This window comes from Neoarius graeffei, chromosome 16 (assembly GCF_027579695.1).
Source record: "Neoarius graeffei isolate fNeoGra1 chromosome 16, fNeoGra1.pri, whole genome shotgun sequence".
In the NCBI taxonomy this organism is placed as follows: domain Eukaryota; kingdom Metazoa; phylum Chordata; class Actinopteri; order Siluriformes; family Ariidae; genus Neoarius; species Neoarius graeffei.
This window is the reverse complement of record NC_083584.1, coordinates 19,715,612-19,738,375: the sequence shown is the minus strand read 5'-3', so window position 1 is coordinate 19,738,375 and position 22,764 is coordinate 19,715,612. Positions and strand designations below refer to the sequence as shown.

General features: G+C 42.1%; 1 protein-coding gene across 1 annotated transcript in view; it reads right to left on the bottom strand.

The window, feature by feature from the left end:
• Positions 1–22,764, bottom strand: part of slc39a4 (solute carrier family 39 member 4) — a 78,469-nt gene that overhangs the window by 5,913 nt on the left and 49,792 nt on the right. Inside the window, exons 7-11 of the mRNA XM_060942238.1 lie at positions 19,510–19,674; positions 16,493–16,588; positions 6,791–6,845; positions 6,479–6,631; positions 1,168–1,355 (exon numbers count right to left, since the gene is read on the bottom strand). Of these exons, the coding sequence (XP_060798221.1) occupies positions 1,168–1,355; positions 6,479–6,631; positions 6,791–6,845; positions 16,493–16,588; positions 19,510–19,674 (657 nt within the window). The remainder of the gene's footprint in view (positions 1–1,167; positions 1,356–6,478; positions 6,632–6,790; positions 6,846–16,492; positions 16,589–19,509; positions 19,675–22,764) is intronic.

Genomic DNA, 22,764 nt, shown 5'->3' with positions numbered 1-22,764 from the left:
AATTACAGTACAATACCTCACCCCGCTTACGCCGTCGTGGGCAAGGTAATAATGTGTCTAATGAGTGAAAAGTCAACATTTGCTTCACTGACATTTAGACAGGTGCAATCGATTCTCTTTAAGAGTCTTTGGTCTCATCATTTAAAAATGAAGGTGTGCAAGCGTTTGCTGTCATCTGCAGATGAGCCATTCCACTGAATCGGTGCTATTTCCGTCCCTAGAAAATTATATGTATAAATGCACATAAAAATATACTTTAAAATACATTTCCTTATTATGCAGAATGTCCTGCACCTTGATCTGATTTCAAATTTAAGATATATAATTGTAAGGATTAATAAAAACTACCTAAAACACTGAAAAATAGCACGTTACCTGTCCCCGCACTCTAACTTTATACTTAACTATGAAATATTATGATTAAAATCCTTCAGAAACAGGATTTCTTTTGCACTGTTGTGTGACTCCATATCCTATCCATGGTTTAAATAAATTTTTTTCATAAGAAATCCACAATATCTTAGTTAAAATACACATTTCAGTCGTGTCCCTGGGTTTTCACTCAGTCCTGTTACCCAAACATATTACCCCATCTGAGAAATTTGGAACATTCCATAAATCACATGCTCAACAGGAAGTTACATCAGTTGTGTCTTCTGAAGGCCATGGGAAGACCAAAAGAGAGTTCACTCGTTTACTTTTCTGTATATTTGATGATTTTTTTAACGTTGACTGATACGGTCAATGTCAACATGCTGTCCTGTTACTTCAATTATTTCTTAGATGATATTTGTTTATTTTAAAAATACAGATTTTTGGTAAAATCACTAGAATGTGCCAAGTGTGGTCATGCTATTAGCGATGACGCCATGTGGCTTAATTCCATGTATTAGCTAATCCTAGGCTAAAAACTCAGTCCTGTTACTTTCAGATGTCACTTGAGTTTTGGTAACAGGACTGAAAAAAAAAATCCAGCCATCTTTGACTTCCAAACCTTGTAAAAAAAAAATAACGTAGCCTGAGCCTTTTGAATAGTTAAATGTGTGTTATTATAATCAGTGTTGAAAAGATATAACAAATTACGTTTAATTTGGGAGTGGTACAACAAGCAAATGCCACCCATTCGGTGGAATGTCCCACATGCATCATATACTGTACAGTACATACCATATCTGCAAGTCCCACAAAGAGGAAGAGGCCTGTCGTGACTGCTGCTATCCACTCGTTGGCTGCAGTGTTGGTGGGGATTGAGAGAGCGATGTAGAGGCCGATAAAGGAGATCAGAGCACTGCCCACGTTTAACAGCAGAGCTTTCTTCACCGACAGGCCATAGTGCAGCAGCACAGCAAAATCACCTGCACACAGCAGCAACAGAAAATACACTTCGATGTTAAGACAACTGACTGCAACGTTCAAATTCATTTCTATTTTTTTTTTTTATTCTTAGTCTTATTATTAGCATGTAAAATAGATTGGAATTCAGCTCACAGAGCAAATGTACACTTTTCCTTCTTACAATTTCATTTAGATCTTCCCAAGTACTTAAAAAGTAATTCACAAGATCACAACTATGTTTCCCCTTTTGTCCTGCTGCTAATTTAGTACACTCTCTCCATTTTAGCTTCATTTAACAACCAATTATATCCATACCGACATTTTAAAGGAAAAGGCAACTTTTATACAAAATCACCACAAATAGATAGATAAATATATAAAGTAATCGATCATGGAATTTATAGAGAAAGAACAGACCGCATAACAGTATCTTTTAACTTTTAATAATATGGGCTTGCACTGAGCTCAGCGAGGATGCGTTCCGCCATATTGATCTACTGCGTGACGTCATGCGGCCCACCACTGAAAAGAACTCTTCAGTGCTTCATGGTAATAAGGTAAAAAACCAGTACAATTGCTTCTTCAGAGTTTCACCAAATGGTTTTATTTATGCAACTTAAAGCTCATAATACTGTATAACTTTGGTCGAGTAAAAACACGGAGCAAAAAAACATGGCTGAATCCTGAATGACTCCTATTTGGATTTGTCCTACCAAGCCTACTGCGCATGCGCGAAGCGGCTCAGCTCGGTTTTCCGTTTCGGGCGCTCTCGTTTTCTGTTAGAATTTGGTAAAGAAAAAAAAAAAATATTATTTACCAGCTTACCGGGTCCATGAACATAAATCTGACAGCTGACAAGGTCGGGATATAAACGAATCGAATACAAGCCACCCGCCGGGACTCCTTACTGTCATCACAGTGATCTGCTTGTAAACACTGTTTTCATGGGCTCAGTGACATCACAGATCAGAGGGAGGCGTATTAACGAAAGATTCTGATTGGTTTATAGTTGCCCACAATCTCAAAATGGCTGACTCCTCCAACTTCGACTCCTCTGTGTCAATTCATGATTTCAAAGCTAAAAATATTTTTTCATGTTCGATATATAATGGAAATAATTAACGGAATTGATTACGTATATGTTTTTCTCCTATTACACACCTGGTTTTGTACAAAAGTTGCCTTTTCCTTTAATGGATACAATCATCTCCTCAGGCAGTTAAGTTACTCATACATGTCAACCTTTGGTCAATCAAACCTGTATAACCAACCTCCAAAATCCGTATTTCCCTTATAAAATCCATATAAGATGCAAATTAAAATAATCTACCTAAAATTTGAATGATAATTAACAATGATATATCCCAGTTACTTTTTATTCAATATTAATAACAATAAACCTTCAGAATGAATACAAAGCTCCAATGTTTGACAAAAACACAGTGTCACTCTAATGTTCTGAATTGTACTCCATGACAGCTTTTTTAGCAGTCTGCACCAATACCTCACTAGGCTGCATGTCACAGCAAGTGTCTGTGTTGATCTTGCCGGAGTGCCCATTCAGAATCTTTTCAGTCGCTCAGGTGGAAATACGCTTTTCAAACAAAATGTTACTTCCCGGTTGGCGGGATTCTTGCAATGCAGTGTGCGCATGATCAGAAGTGGAACGAAGTCTTGCTACCACAAGATAACGCGCAATTTCATAAGACTCTTTACTGGCTGTCTGTGCTTTCAGTGGTGTACAGTACGTTTGTAAATGTTATGCCCTCTTATCATCGTGGGAATTGATTATAGCTCTAAATAAATATTGAAGTTTTTTTAAAGAATCCATATAACTATTTGTACGCCCGTATACTACATTTATTGAATCAAATCCGTATAAAATATGGACATTCCGTATAGGTTGACATGTATGGTTACTTTATATGATATTTGTTCAGAAATAGTTGATTAGTTTTCGACAGCAGCTCTGACAATAGTTCCAGCTCCAAAGTTTATATTAAAGCACTTGTTCTAATATGTTATCCTTCTATTTACTACTTACACAGCGACTTGTACAGTGTTACACACATTTTAAAAGTGTGTAATTGGTGATATGGTGAAGTTAGCATTTATTTAAGGAGTCTCCAGTGTCAGTACTTTGTAACACTCACAGGTAAAGCTATAACTTTAGGTTTTCCACCACAGGAAAGTCTTCAAGACAACATACTTTCTGGCTTCTTGGTAACATGACAAGCTGCGTTTCTTTTTAGCTCATCCGGCCGACAGGTGATGAGTTTATGCCATCATGTGTCGTCTGTCATCCGTCTGGCGTCGTCCACATTTCACGAAAATCGCTTCTTCTCTCTCAATTCTTCACTGATTTTTATGCTTTTTGGCAGGAAGGTAGGTCTGCCTAGGGTGCCTATAGCTTCTACTCAAATTTGCACAATTGCAATTAATGATGAAGATATGGAGTAATTAAGCACCAACGAGCAGTTTCCACACAAATCGCTTCTTCTCCTTCAATTCTTCATCGATTTTGATTCTTTCTGGCGTGAAGGTAGGGGGACCTAGGGTGCATATAACTTCTACCCAGATTTGCTTAATTACAATTATTAATGAAGTTATGGACTAATTAAGCCTTAATGAGCAGTTCAACAAAAATCACTTCTTCTCGGTCAATTCCTTGCCGTTTTGGATTCTTTCTAGCAAATAGGTCGGTATTCCTAGGGTGTATGTGGCATTTATATATAGCTTGTATATAGTGTATACAGCTTGCAACATTTATTGCACAAAGTGGCCCACTTTAGATCATTCCTTCAGGACTAGGCGGAGCTGGAGTGAGCTACGCCGTCACTGACTGTCTTGTTTTTTCTTTTGTTAATGACTTCAAGAGAGAAAAGAGTGGCTGGTGAAGGAATGAATGATTACAGCAGCTGTTGTATAAGAGGAATTAAAAAAAAACCCACAAAAACACTGGGGTGTGACGCTATTAGAAAATAATCCACTTTGGCTTGGTAACAGTAATTCCGCTTCATCACACCACGAGGTTGATTATTTTTCTCTAACAGCATGCCAATAAAGTGTTTTTTTTTTTATGCTTTACTTAATGGAATCTGAGTTCCTGAAAATTTCATACAAATTCAAATGAACAAAAATGATGTCGATGGGTTTTGATCATTATTATAAATAAAGTCATAAGAAAAGGGACACTAACCCCACCAGTGCTGCTTAAGTATACCTTTTAATCAAGTTATATTTTGACACAACAGTATGCATCCACTTAAATCATAATGTTCTGTACGTTTTTCTCCGCCTCTTTATTCCTCATGGCAGCTCATCTTCTAGGGTTCGGCTAAATATGAAAAGCAGTAGGATGTGCACTAGCGTCGTTTTAAATGAGAGACATCCTGTGATACACAGTGTGCTCTGCGTTTGAAAACCCATTTGAAAAAGGAAATGAGGAAAAGATTGAATCATTGTGCATCATGAACAGCTTGAGACATTTAGATTTGTGTGGAAAAGAGTAACTGACCTTCTAATTAAACTCTCACTCGTACCATGTCGTGGTCACCCGCAGTGCACATTACACAGTCAGTAGGCCTTGTATCTGTTTATTGAGCGCGGACGTTATTTATTATATTTGCGCTGATGACGTTAATATGGTGCCATAATAGAGCACAAAGATTTAGGACGTGGAGGAGCCCTACTTTTTTCATGGGTGCCAATTTTTCTATCCTCTGTCATATAACAGAGAAACTGGAAAAGAAAGTCATCTGTCCTGAAAACTAAACATTACGGTTTTACTTCTTTTACGAAGTAGCAGTGACACTCGAGACTCCTTTCATACGTTAATAAACGTCTCATCTCATTATCTCTAGCCGCTTTATCCTGTTCTACAGGGTCGCAGGCAAGCTGGAGCCTATCCCAGCTGACTACGGGCGAAAGGCGGGATACACCCTGGACAAGTCGCCAGGTCATCACAGGGCTGACACATAGACACAGACAACCATTCACACTCACATTCACACCTACGCTCAATTTAGAGTCACCAGTTAACCTAACCTGCATTGTCTTTGGACTATGGGGGAAACCGGAGCACCCGGAGGAAACCCACGCGGACACGGGGAGAACATGCAAACTCCGCACAGAAAGGCCCTCGCCGGCCACGGGGCTCGAACCCGGACCTTCTTGCTGTGAGGCGACAGCGCTAACCACTACACCACCGTGCCGCCCCGTTAAAACGTCTCGTAGAAAATCAAACGAGTGGGTCAATGACGGCGTAGCTCACTCCTTCTAGTCCAGAAGGAACGATCTAAAGTGGGCCACCTTGCGCAATAAATGTTGCAAGCTATATACACGCCATATACACCCTAGGAATACCGACCTATTTGCCAGAAAGAATCCAAAACGGCGAGGAATTGACCGAGAAGAAGCGATTTTTATTGAACTGCTCATTAAGGCTTAATTAGTCCATAACTTCATTAATAATTATAATTAAGCAAATCTGGGTAGAAGTTATATGCACCCTAGGTCCCCCTACCTTCATGCCAGAAAGAATCAAAATTGGTGAAGAACTGAGGGAGAAGAAGCGATTTGTGTGCAAACTGCTTGTTAGGGCTTCATTACGCCTTATCTTCATTATTAATTGCAATTATGCAAATTTGTGTAGAAGCTATATGCACCCCAGGCAGACCTACCTTCCTGCCAAAAAGAATAAAAATCAGTGAAGAATTGAGAGAGAAGAAGCGATTTTCGTGAAACGTGGACGATGTTGGACGAACAACACACGATGGCGTAAACTCATCACCTGTCGGCCGGATGAGTTAAAAATAACATTTTTAAATCCAGGTCTAAACTCGCAAGCATTTTACGACCAAATATATTTTCACAGCAGACTGTAGGAGTATTTTTTAACAAACAAAAGAAATCATTTCTTGGTAAAGCAGTCTGACACTATTGCATCATCATCATCGTCGTCACCATCGCTATCACCATGCTATGATTTACTTTTCGATCCAATTACAGTGCTGAAGCTCAGCTCTTCTTCCTGTTCAGCACACCACGAGCCAAACACAGGACTCACCGCTTTAACCCCTGGCTACAATTATTTCGGTTTTGGTGAGTAAATGTACACCAGGACTGTAAATGCTCATCTCACCCAGCTCATGTGGCAGTTCATGACAGAATACAGCCACAGACGTAGCCAATCCTGAGCGCCAGGAGAGTGAAAAGGCAGCGCCCAAGGCCAGGCCGTCTGCAAAGTTATGAATGCTGTCGCCAATTACAATCATATACGGAAGGAGGCGCTGCTCTGAATGGGAGGAGAGAGAAAAAGTTAGGCATGTGCTACGATCTGTGCAGCCGTAGCCATTTCTACTGCCAAAGTATTGACGTTTAATTACGTGTGTGGTCATCTGCCAGCAAAGCTTGATTCAGGGTGATTCGGAATGATGCAGCAGTGGACCTTTACCTCTTGCGCGAGGGGCTGCTTCTGCTTCTGCGACGGACGTTTTTTCGCCATCTACCTGCAAGCAAAGAAAAGCCACATGTCTTACTGAGACAAGACTGTTATTCACGCAGCAGGATCACTGCCACAGGAAAAGGTCTTGAACCCAAGGAGCGAAATTACTGAAGAAAAGGACACTCTGGGAGTGAGTCACAGCACAGTGAGCTAAAACATTCAGTCTTACTGATGACTCCTTTCGTACAGTGGTGCAGTTTTATATATACAGTACTAGTCAAAAGTTTGTACACCCCTACTCGACTCATTTATAGTTTATGTATTTTGTATTTTCTACACTGTAGAACCCTTGTGGGTTTCCTCCGGGTGCTCCGGTTTCCCCCACAGTCCAAAGACATGCAGGTTAGGTTAACTGGTGGCTCTAAATTGACCGTAGGTGTGAATGTGAGTGTGAATGGTTGTCTGTGTCTATTGCCTATTGCTTTTCCACTACCAATGCGGCTGAGTTGGGCTGAGCCGTGCCGTGCTGAGTTGGGCTGAGTCGAGCTGAGTGGGGCTATTGGCGTTGCATTTCGACTACAATCACGCTGAACTGTGCTGGCTGGAAGTGGGTGGACACATTGGGTGGAGTTAGCGAAAGTGGGTGGACGTCAGGTGATGTCGTTAGGCGGTGCAAACCGTGACATCAGTGACCTTTTAAGCGGTAGTCTCACAACCCGGAGAGTAAGCAATAAACATGGAGGACATGGAGTCGTTAGTGTTGCTGGTCTTGGTGCTGTGGCTTGTTGTCACCGACAACGCCAGCAGATACTGGCAAGAGCGTATAGATGAGGCGAGGCGCATAAGGCTTCATAATTCTCGTAATTCTCCTTCTTCCGGGTTTACGGTGTTTACAGATCCCAGCGTGCTCGCGGGGCATGTGTGGGAGTGTGAGGACACTCCTCCTCACCAATCAGTGCACAGGGGAGTGTCTGCTCACGCCCCCAGCCTCACTCAGCTCGGTTTGGCTCGCTTCAGCCCCACTCCAAAACCGTGCGAGTTTTGGGGGCTGAGCAGGGCTGAAGCGAGCTGAGTCGTGCTGCTCTAAGGTAGTCGAAACGCGAGCCGTGTCGGGCTGAAGTGAGCTGAAAAAGGGTAGTGGAAAAGGGCCATAAGTGTCAGCCCTGTGATGACCTGGCGACTTGTCCAGGGTGTACCCCGCCTTTCGCCCGTAGTCAGCTGGGATAGGCTCCAGCTTGCCTGCGACCCTGTAGAACAGGATAAAGCGACACTATATACAGGGTGTCTCAAAAAAATGTACTCACACTTTAACTGTCCCTAACATGCTGCCTTTTTTGTGTTGCAGGTGTAATTAATCACAGCATGGCAGGAAATCAACTTAGTTTGGAAGAGAGGAAGCACCAAACCAAGAACAACTAATGCATTGAAATTGGAAATTGAAAGACAATGTCGCGATATTCCTAATGACCTGTTTCGTGACGTTTGCGAATCCCTTGGTGCGCGTTATCAGTGTTGTCTGGACAATAACGGTCATCGATTTGAACATTTGCGAACATGATTCTTCAATTACATTTGTCTTCTGTATTTGAAGCTATTCCATTTCACTCTATGTTCATAAATAATGGTTTTCTTGTCATTCAAAGTGTGAGTAAATTTTTTTGAGACACCCTGTATATGGCATGGTGGTGTAGTGGTTAGCGCTGTTGCCACACAGCAAGAAGGTCCGGGTTCGAGCCCTGTGGCCGGCGAGGGCCTTTTTTTTTTTTTTTTGAACTTTATTGCCCAAATGAAACTTTGCAGGCAATTTTAGCAGTACAATACAGCGCAAACAATAACACACACACACACACACACACACACACACACACACACTCAAGGAGAAGTTAAAAAAAAAAAAAAAGGGTCACCTTGTGGATGAACTTCATTCAACACATACTGGTTACATAGAATCAGAGTAGATAAACCATCGCATGTCGCACAGTAATTTTTAAGTATTATTCTAAATTAAGGCCTAGAATGACAGGGGTCCATCTTCTTATGAACAGTGGTCATTTCAACTGTAAAATAGCAGTCATCTTTTCCATGATATAGACCTGTTTGATTTTTTGCATCCACTGGGCTTTTGTAGGGGTACTAGGCTGCATCCAATTCATAGTGATTATTTTTCTTGCAATTATTAATAGAATATGTAACGTGTAAGATTGGTCCTTAGAAAGCAAGTCTTCCGGCACTTTCTCCAATCAGAAAATTAAGGGGTCCAGAGGGATATCCATCCTGATAATGTTGTCCAATTCCTCTTTAATGTCTTTCCAATATGTCTGTATCACAGAGCAGTCCCAAAACATGTGGGTATGGTCCCCCACCATGCCACAGTTCCTCCAGAAGATATTGGGGGCGTTGTTTTTAAACCTTGATACCTTCAGAGGTGTCCTAAAGAATCTTATTTTCACCTTCCAGTCAAACTCTTTCCACATCCGACTTCCAATCCCTTTATGACTTGCTCAACATACATCTTCCCATGTGTCATGATCTATAATTGTATTGAGTTCCAATTCCCATTCACTTTTAAAGGTCTCCTTGCATCGTTTTTTCATTAATTGTGCGGTGGTCTCTAGTATGAATGAATGCCCTGTGAGCCGGTTTTGGTGAAAAAAATGCTGTGGTTCTCCTGTTTCAGGCTGTTCTAGTTTGGTGGAGGAGTGGGTGGTGGGAGAACGACAGGATTTCAGCTCTTATCATTAATATTCATGACATGTAAATGTGTTACCTCTGATTGGTTAACAGCACTGTGATGCTACCTCCAGTGGGTCAGAACAAGCCGATGTGGGTGTCTTTGTAAAAACTGTTTTGATTGGCTATTATGGTCTCGACATTGATGTTTTGACCAATAACAATGTAGATAACACGAATTTTACATCACATTCAACGAGATTTAAACGAGACTAAAGATGGCGACTTACAAAAAATGTGTAAACATCATTGGAGTTAATAAAGTTTGAACAGCATGAAGGAACATACCCCAACCCCCCGAAATTAATAAAAAAAAAAATTCTCAACAGATTTGGCATAATATAAAAAAGGTCGTTTTTTACTCAGAAAAAGCGGAAAACTCTCAGCCCTGCCTAGCTTGTGACCATGTCATGCATGCTAACGTGGCGAATATGAACATGCTATTTTGTAACAAAAACCTTCGAACAAAAAGTTCATGTTTTACTTACAGCTTGTGAGCTGGTGGCCGATCGTCTTGACGGTACAGATCCAGGGATTAAATGCAACCACAAAGCAAAACCACTACTGAAGGCACCGAAGTTTGAAAAGTCACTGTGGTTGAAATGATCAGAACACAGTACTAACGCTGCATTATACTTCGCTGGTGGTGTTCCAAAGATAAATTCCAACCATTTCTTCTTCACCTCTTCTATCTTGGGCAAGAAATACAACATTGATGTAGCCTGGGAAATCCCATGCTGCTTTGCACAATCGTTCCGATCTGAAAAGACAGCATGGAAACTATGGTCTAAAGGCTCGCCTGAGTTAGGGAGCCAATCAGAGAGTGGGGAGGGGTGGAAAGACGGTGACGCGTACTACTCGACAAACGGAAGCTTGTAGTTTATTTGGGACTGTTTACGGATCACATTTAACATGGCGGCGAGCGATACGAACCAAACTTTCGATCAAGCTTTAGACGCTGTTCTGAATAGTTTAGAGCGAAAGTTTGTTTAAAAAAAAAAAAAAAAAAGAACAGCGTTTGGCGTTACAGTCTTTCGTTGACACGAAGACAGATGCCTTTGCCTTGCTCCCGACAGGGTTTGGTAAAAGTCTCATTTACCAACTAGCCCCCTTAGTGGCTAAGCAGATGGGGTTTAGCCAAACCCCGGTCGTTGCGGTACTCGCCGCTGACTGCCTTGGTGGAAGACCAGGTAAAGGAGGCAGGCGATCTCGGGATTTCTACGGCACAGCTTGGTCCAGAGCAGGAAAATGCTATCAAGAGTTGCCTCTTTGTCTTCTTCGTCGCTCTAACTACGTCACCGGGTACAACTGCCATGATTGGCCATGGGCTACGTATACGCCAAATGACAGACATTCGCAACGTCCAATAAACGGCCATTGACAATCGTAAACCACACCTCCCCTACGAGAAATTCAATAGGCGGATTCCAGACCATATCTCACTTGTGATATGGTCTGGTGTTAACCAGACTAACGATGTGTTACTGCCACAAATAACACAGGGACGAACTTGTTCAGACATGTTTTCAACTTGCTGTTAGGTCCTCTTCGTTAGCTACTGACGAGATGGGCTCTGCTATCTCTCCTCGCGCTTAAATACGAACTTTCTTCCCGTGGGCGGTCGCAAGCCAAGGTGGGCGAGGCCATAAATACTAATTTTCGAAGTGACGCAAGTTCGTAGGGCTTTTTCAGATTCGCTCATTTTTCCGACTATTTTCTTTCATAAGATAATACAGGGAATGGGAGTAGAATTACATTTTCACATGCCAACTCGGAGTGAACTATGGTATTACAAAAAGAGCCAGTATTAAACGTTTTTGGTGGAAGGGCACCTTTAATATGAAGGGTATTGTCTGATGTGTCTTTCATAAGACTCTTATATATACACGTGATACCTGATGCTTTGTTGATAAATATGTATAAAATACCTTTCAACCTCAGTTGGATCTCTTTTAAGACCATCCCAATCTGTGTGCTCAGTGACGTAATGTCATACTTGTAGATATTTATACCAGTCATTTGAGGGCAAGTCAAATTTTTCTTTGAGTTGTGAAAATGATTGCAATGTGTTGTTTTCAAACAACTGGTTAACAATAAATCAACCCCTTTTCCGCCCATCTCCTGTATGTCAAGTCTGTCAAAGATGGCAGAAAATCAATGTTTCCAAAAATGGGCATTGCCCTTGATAGAGCTATAACGCCTTTTAATTGCTTCTGTGCACTGTTCCAGACTTTTAGTGTGTGTTTAACCCAAATATTATTAATTCTTATCTTTTTCTGAGCCTGCTTACTAAGAAAAGGGAGAGTAGATAGTGATACCCCTGTTAAGGAATTCTGTTCAATGGATAGCCATCCTGTTTCTTTATCGTTGGTCACCCATGCCACTATTGCTCTAAGTTGGGCTGCCCAGTAGTACATTTTAAAATTGGGTAGACCCAAACCTCCTTTTTCTTTACCAGCCATCAATATTTTTAGGCGTATTCTGGGTCTCCTATTTTGCCAAATAAATGTTGATATGCGTTTTTCAAGAAGCTTAAGTGTTGATTGTGGTACATGGATTGGTAAAGATCGAAATAAGAAAAAGAGTCTAGGTAGAATATCCATCCTCACCGACTCTATTCTGCCAAAAAGGGACAAAGGCAGCATACCCCACCTACTTGCATCTTGATTGATCGCTTTGACTAGTTTGTTATAATTGGAGTTGTAAAGCTGTGCTGGTTTTGGTGTCAGAATGACCCCAAGATATCTAAATCCCTGTTTGGATTTCCTAAAGGATACCGATTCATCTAATTGCTGGGGCCATTCGCCACTGTATCATCATTGCCTCAGATTTGTTGGTATTTATCTTATATCCTGACACTACACTGTAATTATTTAAACTAGTTAGAAGTGCTGGAATAGAATCCATAGGATGTTCTAGGAATAACAATATGTCATCGGCAAATAGAACCAGTTTGTGTTGAATCATTCCCTCATCAGGAATGCCCAGTATGAGTGGGTTTGTCCTTATTAATTCCGCCAGTGGCCCTATGCTTAAGGCAAATAAAGAGGGAGATAAAGAATCTCCGGGGCAGCACGGTGTTGTAGTGGTTAGCGCTGTCGCCTCACAGCAAGAAGGTCTGGGTTCGAGCCCCGTGGCCAGCGAGGGCCTTTCTGTGCGGAGTTTGCATGTTCTCCCCGTGCCCGCGTGGGTTTCCTCCGGGTGCTCCGGTTTCCCCCACAGTCCAAAGACATGCAGGTTAGGTTAACTGGTGACTCTAAATTGACCGTAGGTGTGAATGTGAGTGTGAATGGTTGTCTGTGTCTATGTGTCAGCCCTGTGATGACCTGGCGACTTGTCCAGGGTGTACCCCGCCTTTCACCCGTAGTCAACTGGGATAGGCTCCAGCTTGCCTGCGGCTCTGTAGAACAGGATAAAGCGGCTACAGATAATGAGATGAGATAAAGAATCTCCCTGGCGGGTGCCACGTCCCAATGGGAAGAAGTCAGAGCAATGCCCATTCACTCTAACCCTAGATTTAGGGTTTTTATAAAATAGGCATACTGTATCCATTTAATAATACAACTTCACCTCGAATGCCACAGCATGCCAGCTGACCAACCAGCCACCAGTCTCCAGACTAATCCGATCAGCCCGCCTCCGTCTCTTCGGTCACATAGCCAGAACACCACCTCTCGAGCTGGCCAACCTGATCAGGGAACCCACCCCACCGGTCCCGCCCCAGAGGGAGACCCCGGACCAGGTGGCTTGACCAGCTTAAGGCAGACCTGAGAGAAGCCGGACTCAACCTCCGCACAGCCTGGCTCACTGCCGAGAACAGAACGAACTGGAGGGTCATCTGCCGAGGTGCCACGCTCTCACGAGCCAGCGAGGATGAGTGAGTGATTTAATAAATGTGTCATTAAAGCCCATGTGTCTGACAGTCTGCTGAAGGAAAGACCAATCAACCCTATCAAATGTTTTCTCAGCATCTAAGCTGAGAAGCATTGAAGGGGTAGTCCTTTTGGCCGCAACAGATTGCAGGTTTAGAGCCCTCCTGACGTTGGCCGCACCTTGACGATTATTAATAAAACCGGTTTGATCTGGCTTTACCAGTTTATGTATCACTTGTCTGTGAAGATTCACAATCATCCAGGTCATAGTAAACTGTGGGTGGTAGAAATGGGCAACTGGACTTGCTTGAAGATTCTTGAAAACGTTTCACCTCTCGTCCAAAAGGCTTCCTCAGTTCTGTCTGACTAATAGGGAGTATCAGATATTTATCCTCTCCTCGATCAGAATCAGAATTCTGATGACCAGCTCATCTAAGGTGTCATTGTGGCATCATGTTGGTGTGGGTCACTGGAGGCTGGGTGTGAACGGAGAGTCATTAGGGTGATCAAAGGATTGTCCGTTAGGGTGATCAATGGCAATCTGACTCTCTCTGTCCTCCTGTGAGTCACTGAAAACAGCTGGGTCCTGGCGTACACCCAGCCGTCTGGGAAGAGTGTCCAGTACCGCCTTGTAGATGGTTGACAAATGATGTCTTAGACCCCCACCTCTGTTCAGTGATGGCTGTTCCAGGTTGACAAAAATGGCTTCTTTAACTCCTCGCTCATACCAACGATCCTAGCCAGAGAGGATCATTGGTATGAGCGAGGAGTTAAAGAAGCCATTTTTGTCAACCTGGAACAGCCATCACTGATGCTTTATAATATTCTCCTGGGTAACCATCAGTTCCTGGTGATTTATTATTTTTAAGTTTTAGGATATTGTCTCGGGCGGCACGGTGGTGTAGTGGTTAGCGCTGTTGCCTCACAGCAAGAAGGTCCTGGGTTCGAGCCCCGGGGCCGGCGAGGGCCTTTCTGTGTGGAGTTTGCATGTTCTCCCCGTGTCCGCGTGGGTTTCCTCCGGGTGCTCCGGTTTCCCCCACAGTCCAAAGACATGCAGGTTAGGTTAACTGGTGACTCTAAATTGACCGTAGGTGTGAGTGTGAATGGTTGTCTGTGTCTATGTGTCAGCCCTGTGATGACCTGGCGACTTGTCCAGGGTGTACCCTGCCTTTCGCCCGTAGTCAGCTGGGATAGGCTCCAGCTTGCCTGCGACCCTGTAGAAGGATAAAGCGGCTAGAGAGAGGATATTGTCTCGGATTTCTTTTTCTGTAATTGGCAGAGACAGCATATCAGCTTCCTCTGATGTTAATTTTGCCAGGTTTATGGATCTAAAACAGGACTCCATCTTGTCATGTTTACATGGATCTACCTGCTCCTCATATAATTTTCTATAGTATGTGGCAAAAGCCTCTGTGATGTCAGTAGGTTGTGTTAGGATTTCACCACTATCTGGGTTTTTGATTTTGTGTACTATCCTGCTACTTTGTGCTTTCCGTAATTGGAAAGCCAATAGACGGCTTGCTTTATTCCCCATTTCGTAGTATTTTCTATTTGAATCTTAAAGCCGGCGGCACGGTGGTGTCGTGGTTAGCGCTGTCGCCTCACAGCAAGGAGGTCCTGGGTTCGAGCCCTGGGGCCGGCGAGGGCCTTTCTGTGCGGAGTTTGCATGTTCTCCCCGTGTCCACGTGGATTTCCTCCGGGTGCTCCGGTTTCCCCCACAGTCCAAAGACATGCAGGTTAGGTTAACTGGTGACTCTAAATTGACCGTAGGTGTGAATGTGAGTGTGAATGGTTGTCTGTGTCTATGTGTCAGCCCTGTGATGACCTGGCGACTTGTCCAGGGTGTACCCCGCCTTTCGCCCGTAGTCAGCTGGGATAGGCTCCAGCCTGCCTACGACTCTGTAGAACAGGATAAAGCGGCTAGAGATAATGAGATGAGATATATAATTTTTTTTAATATATATATTTTTTTTACTTGTGTGGCTTGATATGTGGCGGCACGGTGGTGTAGTGGTTAGCGCTGTCGCCTCACAGCAAGAAGGTCCTGGGTTCGAGCCCCGGGGCCGGCAAGGGCCTTTCTGTGTGGAGTTTGCATGTTCTCCCCGTGTCTGCGTGGGTTTCCTCCGGGTGCTCCGGTTTCCCCCACAGTCCAAAGACATGCAGGTTAGGTTAACTGGTGACTCTAAATTGACCGTAGGTGTGAATGTGAGTGTGAATGGTTGTCTGTGTCTATGTGTCAGCCCTGTGATGACCTGGCGACTTGTCCAGGGTGTACCCCGCCTTTCGCCCATAGTCAGCTGGGATAGGCTCCAGCTTGCCTGCGACCCTGTAGAAGGATAAAGCGGCTAGAGATAATGAGATGAGATGAGGCTTGATATGTCATCTTCTGCTGCTATCCACTGTGCTGCTGCAAACAGCAAATTATTTCCCTATTGTGGGATAATAAAGGTCTTCTTATTTTATCATATCTTCTCATATTACAAGCTACAATGTAGTTAATTAGCTTGTTTAGCCTTGTTGTGCATTTATAATGTAATGAATACAATATAGAAATCTAGAAATATCTGTCGAGGTTTATAGCTCATCATTTTTGGCTGTTTGCCAGATTTCAACCACAAGTAACATCTGATAGGTTTCCCTAAACTCACTCTCTCTCTCTCTCTCTCTAACTCTCTTTAACTCTCCAATCCTGTTTGCGAAGCTGCAGGCGGCGGTCCATGTGCTATTCCACTGCACTGAATCCATCTATTTTATAGTTTCTCAATTATATTACAGTTTAAAATCTTGTATCCAGAGACAGATCAGTCAGTAAGTCATTAAAAATAACAGCCATGCTGTCAGCTAATAAAATGTAAAATCACTTTTATTTCAGTGCAAGTTATTACTATATTATTATCCTATTTTCAATGGGAGTACTTTAATTATACATTTATATTTTATTTTATACTTATGATTAGTGAACATTTTCAGCACTCCCGCTTGCTTGCTCTTTCCTTTGGGATTCCACACATTCCAGTTTGTCCCCTTCTCTCATTTCCTCTCGCTACAGGCCAAACTTTTCCTGTCTCGTATTTCTTCTTAATGAAGCTGCGTAGAGTGAATGTCTTACCAGATCTGCTTGTGATGTCGACTTCTTGTTCTTTTTCTCTTTCTGGTACATCTCCAGGACTTTGCCATGGTCACAGTGGTGCGGCTCGTCGTCCTCCTGAAGTGGAAACACAGCAACAATTGGAGAAAGGACTGTGATTTTATTATGATAATGGCAGGCAGCCAGATCGTTCAGTTTCAACAGGGAGAGCAGGTCAAGCTCCACACCTTAGGATTTAACTACATGGATGAATTGCCACGTAATGAACTTTCTGCAAGCAAGGCTTTACTGTACATAAGCAATATTCAGACATTGCAAAAGTGGCCTAAATCTGATTTAGGTGACAGTGTGAACATGCTGAATCAATTTCAGTTCCAATTTGGGTGCCTTCCATATGTCGTAATGAAATCCAGTATATATAAATGACACATGACCTCACTCTGTAGAGTCAGATCAGCTACTCATTCATTATAATTTCTCACCACATATAGTATATGGAGCTTCTTATTCTTGGGTTTCAGTCATGTGACTTTTCTTAGCCGTTTTACCGGAAGTGAAATAGCTGGTGGTCTAGCGAACCAAAACGGCTGCCGTAGTGCAAACAACTAGCGATAACTTATCAGAGTATGCTCGTAATCTAGAAGCCACTGCTCGCTTTAGATATATTCAGAAGATTGCTGTGTGCAATGGAATCGACCCCTACAGTCTGGGAAAGAAGGATTTGTCATACGATCTCGAAAACTACCCTTCAGTCGAGTTCCCCGACATCTCGAACTATCTGGTGTTGCAGACGTCCTTCTACACCACAAAACAGATGAAAGCGTGGAAGAGTACGGAGGCTTACGACTTTTTTCTATGTGGCTGGGTAAAGGACCTTGGTATCAAGTCGCTGCCGAATGAATCCTGTATTGTTTTTGCCCGTGTAAGTACAACCCCGATTCCAAAAAAGTTGGGACAAAGTACAAATTGTAAATAAAAACGGAATGCAATGATGTGGAAGTTTCAAAATTCCATATTTTATTCAGAATAGAACATAGATGACATATCAAATGTTTAAACTGAGAAAATGTATCATTTAAAGAGAAAAATTAGGTGATTTTAAATTTCATGACAACAACACATCTCAAAAAAGTTGGGACAAGGCCATGTTTACCACTGTGGATGGGAGCATATGTTGCTCTAGAACCTGGATATACCTTTCAGCATTGATGGTGTCTTTCCAGATGTGTAAGCTGCCCATGCCACACGCACTAATGCAACCCCATACCATCAGAGATGCAGGCTTCTGAACTGAGCGCTGATAACTTGGGTCGTCCTTCTCCTCTTTAGTCCGAATGACACAGCGTCCCTGATTTCCATAAAGAACTTCAAATTTTGATTCGTCTGACCACAGAACAGTTTTCCACTTTGCCACAGTCCATTTTAAATGAGCCTTGGCCCAGAGAAGACATCTGCGCTTCTGGATCATGTTTAGATACGGCTTCTTCTTTGAACTATAGAGTTTTAGCTGGCAACGGCGGATGGCACGGTGAATTGTGTTCACAGATAATGTTCTCTGGAAATATTCCTGAGCCCATTTTGAGATTTCCAATACAGAAGCATGCCTGTATGTGATGCAGTGCCGTCTAAGGGCCCGAAGATCACGGGCACCCAGTATGATTTTCCGGCCTTGAGCCTTACACACAGAGATTCTTCCAGATTCTCTGAATCTTTTGATGAGATTATGCACTGTAGATGATGATATGTTCAAACTCTTTGCAATTTTACACTGTTGAACTCCTTTCTGATATTGCTCCACTATTTGTCGGCGCAGAATTAGGGGGATTGGTGATCCTCTTCCCATCTTTACTTCTGAGAGCCGCTGCCACTCCAAGATGCTCTTTTTATACCCAGTCATGTTAATGACCTATTGCCAATTGACCTAATGAGTTGCAGTTTGGTCCTCCAGCTGTTCCTTTTTTGTACCTTTAACTTTTCCAGCCTCTTATTGCCCCTGTCCCAACTTTTTTGAGATGTGTTGCTGTCATGAAATTTCAAATGAGCCAATATTTGGCATGAGATTTCAAAATGTCTCACTTTCGACATTTGATATGTTGTCTATGTTCTATCGTGAATACAATATCAGTTTTTGAGATTTGTAAGTTATTGCATTCCGTTTTTATTTACAATTTGTACTTTGTCCCAACTTTTTTGGAATCGGGGTTGTATGTTTTTCTTTTTTAAGCTTTTCGTTCACGTCTTTGATTCTCACTTGTGTTGGCTCTTATCTCTCAGATAAATCATTCACAAAGATCATCAGAAACCCCTTTAAAGACCTGGATCTTAGTTAACCAAGACGGAGAAGTGATCACGGCACATTGTAACTGTACGGCTGGGGAAGAAATTTGTTGTGACCTTCATGCATATGGACTTTGTGAGGAGTGAACAAAGAAACAGCTGGGGACTTTAGCGCTTCGTGACTAAAAAAAGTACCGTAAAATAATGACACATAGCAAGAAAAGTACTTGGAAAACACTAAGGCCATAGCTGAGAGGGAAATACAAACCTTTCACCAAGTGATCACTGCAAACTCGAGCATGCTTCGACTCGGCTCCCTTCCATTTCACTGAGAGGTTCAAAAGCCACCTTTCTGGATGTCTTTTTGTGAAATCCTGTGTTCGTTCACCCTTTATTAGTTCACAGGGAACCCTGAAGAAACTTATCAGTTTAACGGTTTGATCGATTCGAACAACCTAAAACAACGCAAGCGTAAGGCATTTTTCATGCGAGCAATGCACCTTCTCCGTACAAACGCTTTGTCAACTGAGCTTTGGTAGACCACCAGCTAAAGTTTTGAATGACTAATGAGGCGGATGTGACGTCACGTGAAACCCAAGAATAGCAATAGACAGCATGGCAGCTTGAATTTTACCTCCTCAATGTTGCCTCCATTTTGTTTGTTAACTTCTAAACCTGTTCAGTATTTGAAATAATGCTTCTCAGCCAGTTTTGTGTCATACAGGCTATGCATTTAATAGTCCTCACAATTAGCAACTTACTCCATGGTGATGAGAGTGTTTGTCCTTGTAAGTGATGATTGAGAATATGGTCTCCATCATGTAGAAGGCATAGATCCCTCCCAAAACCACCAGGATTTTATAGATGTACATATAGTCATGTGCGTTTTCACTTCCTCCTTCGCTGTGCACATGTAACCCCAAGAACTACACACACAGACAAAAACATCACATGGTTATCGAATCATAACCCTGACGATGCAATTACCTCTAACCAAAACTCTGTATTTTCCCCCGTTTCCCCCCAAAGCCCTGAAAAGCAATTTCAGCCTTCCGTTCAATTAGACGCTGCTCCTTTTTCCTGCCATAATCCTGTTATTTCTCACTCATGCTGTTGACACTGTGTGACAGGTTGCCTGTTATGCTCTTATGACAAGCATCAGGACGGATGAAGTTGCAGAGGCGTTATTGCCGGGAGAGGCAGCCCCGGGGAAATAAGAGGTAGGAAATCTCATATGGGCCCCGTGAATGATTCTCCCGCAGTGAAATGGACGAGAGTGATCAGGCTGAGAGCTGAGGTGGGAAGCAGTTCAGCAGCAGTCGTGTGGAGCTGCGATGCTTTTTGTCTCGCCCACAGGAAAGCATTAACATTAAGATGGAGCAGGCATTTGAGTAGGACGGAGCGAGCTGGTGCTTTAGAGCTTGAGCTCTAATGAGGCGGTCATTGCAGTCTTATTTAATCGGTCACGGTTTTAAACCCCACACATCCGACGTGTCATTCACTGTCTGCGCTGATGTATTACTATAATCTTAAATTTGTGTGCAGTCTGATCATTTATGTTTCTCCGTGCAATTAATTAGAGGGTTGCAGAATATTTAACAAGAATCACTGTGTAAATGACGAGATATCGCAAGCGCATATTGTTTTTAATAGCCATGGTGAGTAAACTCAAACTGTCACACTTGGGCATAATTATGCATTTTGATAATGCAAACACTTCTGCATCATAATTACAAAAAGCCTTTTCATTACTTTGAGACATTTTGAGAAACTTTCAGAAAATAATAAATTACCTTTGACTGGTAATTGCAGAAAGGCATGGAAGCAGAGATGCCTACCCCAAATTTTGAATTTCAGTATTCTTGAAAACATTGTTCAGTATTTTGGAATGACTTTCAGTAACATTAATTTATGCGCATTTCCATGATAAAGAGGTGTATATACCAATATGTTTAACATTTAAATGATTAAAAAGAACTGTTTTGTGTGAATTGAATAAACAAAACGCGAGCAGCCATCTCAACTGAATTTCCACTCAACAAATTTCTAGAGCATACAATATATCACATTTTTATAAATACAATAGTGTTCCCTGTTTGCAGACATTACGGTTGACTACCAATCATTGGTATTGAATGTAACTCCTCAAAAGTATTATATTACGTATATTGCCTGGCAAAATGTTCTACCTGTTAACGGATTCTAATAAAATAAAAAAAAAAAAATTCTTATTTCATGCCAAAGAGAGTCCGACATTAAGATAACAATGTCCCAATATATAAATACTTCAGCATAATGCTTCAGAAGAGACACTGAATAAAATTATATTTATAATTGTATTTAAAACGGTGGAATGATCAATTTTTTGCTGCAATCCCAACACTAATCATAAAATTCTGGTTTTGATCATACTACATGTACATTTGCACTTGCAACACTGAAAATACTTTGAATTAAAGAAGTACAGCCAGTGTTTGATATTTCAGTGAATAAAAATCAGACATGTAAAAAGAAACTGAATAAGTTTAACTCACATTTCATGGCACTAATCGGCAAGTTCAACTCCAAGCACAGGTCAACCATCACTGCTTCAGCACGCGTCACGTTCCGTGTCTTTTCATCCACAGATTTCGTAAAAAACTGCTGGATACCCCCAGATTTACTTTCCACCTGACTCGCCATTTCAGCATACTCCATATGTTTTTTTTGTAGTTGACATGCCGTGTGCAGTCATCGCGACCACCACGAGTGATGTTAATGTCAGTTCTACACAGTTTGCAGTGCGCGTATCCATTGCCCTTTTGACTGGGTGTAATGCACGGCCATTCTACCGTATCGAAAATAGCGCGAACAAATGTGCGGAATCTGCGCATGTCACACACAGCATGTGTGGTTGTCGTAAAAATAAATAGCCTAGCCGTGAATCGCGCATGGATTGAAAAAGTCGCTTGGACATTTAAAAACAACTCACTGGAATTTAAGACTTTATAATAATTCCGTACAGAATAACACTGTTTGCCGTAACATCGTATTTACGTAACTTTTCCGTACAAAATACGGCCAATCCGTACTAGTAGGCATCTCTGTGGAAGCCATGGCTAATGGTTAGAGAAGCAGCTTTGGGACCAAAAGGTTGTCGGTTTGATTCCCTGGACCAGCAGGAATGGTTGAAGTGCCCTTCAGCAAAGCACCAAACCCCCAACTGCTCCCCAGGTTGCTCTGGGTACGTTGTTCGTTGCTCTGGATAAGAGCATCTGCTAAATACCATTAATGTAACGTAAACGGGCTTCAGCAAATGCAATACCTGTTCTTCAGTTGTACAATTTTGCATGTTCTCGAAGTAACATAGCTTCTCACACTGTTGATAAGTTCATATGTTTGCATTGACATCATCCTGTATTTTGCATTTTTTTAAGGTAGATGCATATAAATTACAGTGTGGTGATTTTATGCATATGTAACCACACATACAGTCATTTCTTTTATGGTGACTGTATTTTGATTTAAAAGCCAATCATGTTGATTTTCAGTAAAAAGTAAATGAAGTTGATTCTACTTAAAAAGAAACAAGACAGAGTCATCTACCGGTACAGTGGGGCAAAAAAGTATTTAGTCAGCCGCCAATTGTGCAAGTTCTCTCACTTAAAAAGATGAGAGAGGCCTGTAATTTTCATCAGAGGTACACTTCAACTATGAGAGACAGAATGGGGGGAAAGAATCCAGGAAATCACATTGTAGGATTTTTAATGAATTAATTGGTAAATTCCTCAGTAAAATAAGTATTTGGTCACCTACAAACAAGCAAGATTTCTGGCTCTCACAGACCTGTAACAACTTCAAGAGGCTCCTCTGTCCTCCACTCGTTACCTGGATTAATGGCACCTGTTTGAACTCGTTATCAGTATAAAAGACACCTGTCCACAACCTCAAACAGTCACACTCCAAACTCCACTATGGCCAAGACCAAAGAGCTGTCAAAGGACACCAGAAACAAAATTGTAGACCTGCACCAGGCT